At 41.0% G+C, this 2516-nt stretch overlaps 1 protein-coding gene across 1 annotated transcript; it reads right to left on the bottom strand.

Moving 5' to 3' along the window:
* Positions 1-916: 916 nt before the first annotated feature.
* Positions 917-1993, bottom strand: LOC127080438 (uncharacterized). Its single transcript, XM_051020758.1, has 2 exons — positions 1454-1993; positions 917-1336 (listed from the first exon to the last, which is right to left on the bottom strand). The coding sequence occupies exons 1-2, from the start codon at positions 1991-1993 to the stop codon at positions 917-919; spliced, it is 960 nt and encodes a 319-aa protein (XP_050876715.1).
* Between the last annotated feature and the right edge of the window lie 523 nt (positions 1994-2516).

The following is a 2516-nucleotide window of genomic DNA, read 5'->3' as shown; positions in this document are numbered from 1 at the left end:
ACTCCTTATGGTATGTTAATGACGAACCTCTATCTACCTCGAAGTTCTGCCATTTTCCCTGGTCGTGCTTTCTGCCATCGACTAGCTTCACCCATTTTCAATTTGAAGCCTCAGCGTTGGGTTTGAAGGAGATGGGTCTGGCTGCAGGACCCTTTCATGTTGTTTCATCAAGCTTCACCATAGGCCTCCTTGGATCATAATATCTTCTTGGGTCGAAAGACCTTATGGGATGGAAAGCTTGTTGATCTCTGTGGGCTCCCTGACACTCTTGGTTTTTAGCCTTCCTTACCCCCTCGAGGTTTTGGGCCGCTTTCTTGTCGAATACGACACTGCATCGGGGGCATAACATAGCCTCTGATTGTTTCTTCTGGCATCTCCAAAGGAAATCAATTAGAGTTTTGTCTTCTTTGGGGAAGGCTACTTTATTATACTCTTCTTGTCGACACTCGTTGTCAACTTCCATGAAGGTCTCTTGGGAGATTTCGACCATATTAACCTCTATGTCGACATCTTCAGTGATGTCCAAATTCTTGAATTTCAATTGAAGGCCCTCAGTAGCCTTATCTATTTTCACAAAACCACCAGCAGTTTCCTTGGTTATTATCATCAGGTTGGAATCTTTAATGATTCCGGTGTCAAAACCATCAGTGTTCCCATTGGTGGCATTTCCAACAGCTTTCTGAACGAAGTTCTTAAAGAATCCCTGATCAAGATGCTCAGAGACCCTAACCATGATAGGTTTGTTGACGAAGTCCTCAGTAACTTCGATCATGTCGAAATCATCAGTGACTTCGACCATGCTTACCTCCTTTGGTTCTGTGTAGTGGGCATCAGCCATTTGCAGAGGATCAGAGTCGATCTTCACTTGGCTCCTAGGTTTGTCTCCAAACTTGAGTCTCCCTTCTTGGATAGCATTCTAAATAAGATCCCTGAAAAGAAAACATTGAGATGTTTTATGACCCAAAAAGCTATGGTACTTGTAAAACCCTATTTTCTTTCTTTGTTCTAAAGGAGACACTTTAGCACCAAAAGACACTATCATTTGACCATCCTTAACTAACAAATCAAATATTTCGTCACATTTTGTAACTTCGAAAGCGTAAGTTTTCTTAGGAAATTTATCATTCTTTCCTGGTTCAATAGCGTTCTTTCCATTCGACGGGGCCAAGACCTTACAAGCGTAAGGTGGCCCTTGTTTCAACTTAGCAAGGTCGATCTCATTTTCGTTGAAGTCTAAAGGCTCATTATAGGACCATTCGTCATCATTACTGAATTCGACGTAGGCTACTCTTTTATTCTTATTTGCTCTATCCTTTTCTTCCTTCAAGCGTTCTAACTATCGAACCCTATCAGCCAGTTGGGCTATATCTCTCAGATATTGGGTGTCTAACTTTTTCCTGATAGAATAGTCAAGGCCCCCAGCGGCCATTTCGACCAATTCATGCTCTGGTACTTGTGTAAAACACCTAGCTTTGAGTAATCGAAATCTATTTAGATAGTCATCAACTGGATCCACGAATTTTCGTTTAATAGTGGACAATTCCTTCAGACTTATCTTTGTTTGCCCCATGTAAAACTGCTCATGGAACATTCTCTCTAACTGATTCCAAGCATGGATCGAATTTTGTGGCAATGTGGTGAACCACGTGAAGGTATTCTTTATGAGAGAACTTGGGAAATATTTTATCCTAAGGTTTTCATTGTTCGAAATGTCTCCTGCCTCTATTAAGTATCTAGCCACATATTCGATAGTTAATTCAGTAGTATCCCCAGAAAACTTAGTGAATTTGGGGATTTTTGTTCTAAGGGGTGTTTCTGTCTGCAGGATATATTCCGACAAAGGTGACGTAGAATTTGGCCTTCGAAGGCCAAAGTTTACCCCATTTCGAACCATAATCCTTTCGATCATGGCTACCAGATTGTTATCTGCTGCCATATCATCATGTCGAATATGTCGTATGACATTATCAATATTTTGGTTTCTATTTACCATTACTATCCTTGGCTCTCTCTCCCTGGGGATTTGTGGTTCAGCCCTAAGGGGTTCACTCCTACTTTCTGAATTACCATCTCTGGCGGCGGTTGATTTTGTGGAATTTGGTTAATAGTAGGGTCTTCTTCGAAGGTTACTCCTTGGTTTTCCCTTATCCAGTCCCTCTGAGGGTGTCGATGAGGCAGTGGTACACCCAAGAAGTCAGACATTCGTGCGATATGCATTATTATCTGCTGATTTGATTATGTCATATTTTGAATTAAAGGATTCAAAATGATGGTCAATGTTTGGGTAAGCATTTGGACCGATTCATGATTGCTTTCGTCCATATGTTGTCTCCATACTACTGTAGAATTATTGGTAAGGCTGAGTATTTATGTCTGGTATCCCAAGCCTAAAGATTAGTTATTTAGACCCACGTTAACCCCAAATTCTGACCCTTGTAATGGGGAGGTTATGTTAACCACTAGTTCTGAAAATGTCAAAGCAACATTATGTAAACTTGCCATCACTGAAGTTAGCA

The sequence above is a fragment of the Lathyrus oleraceus genome, chromosome 5, assembly GCF_024323335.1.
Source record: "Lathyrus oleraceus cultivar Zhongwan6 chromosome 5, CAAS_Psat_ZW6_1.0, whole genome shotgun sequence".
Lineage (NCBI taxonomy): Eukaryota > Viridiplantae > Streptophyta > Magnoliopsida > Fabales > Fabaceae > Lathyrus > Lathyrus oleraceus.
The sequence above is the reverse complement of the archived record's forward strand: the minus strand, read 5'-3'. Positions and strand labels throughout refer to the sequence as shown.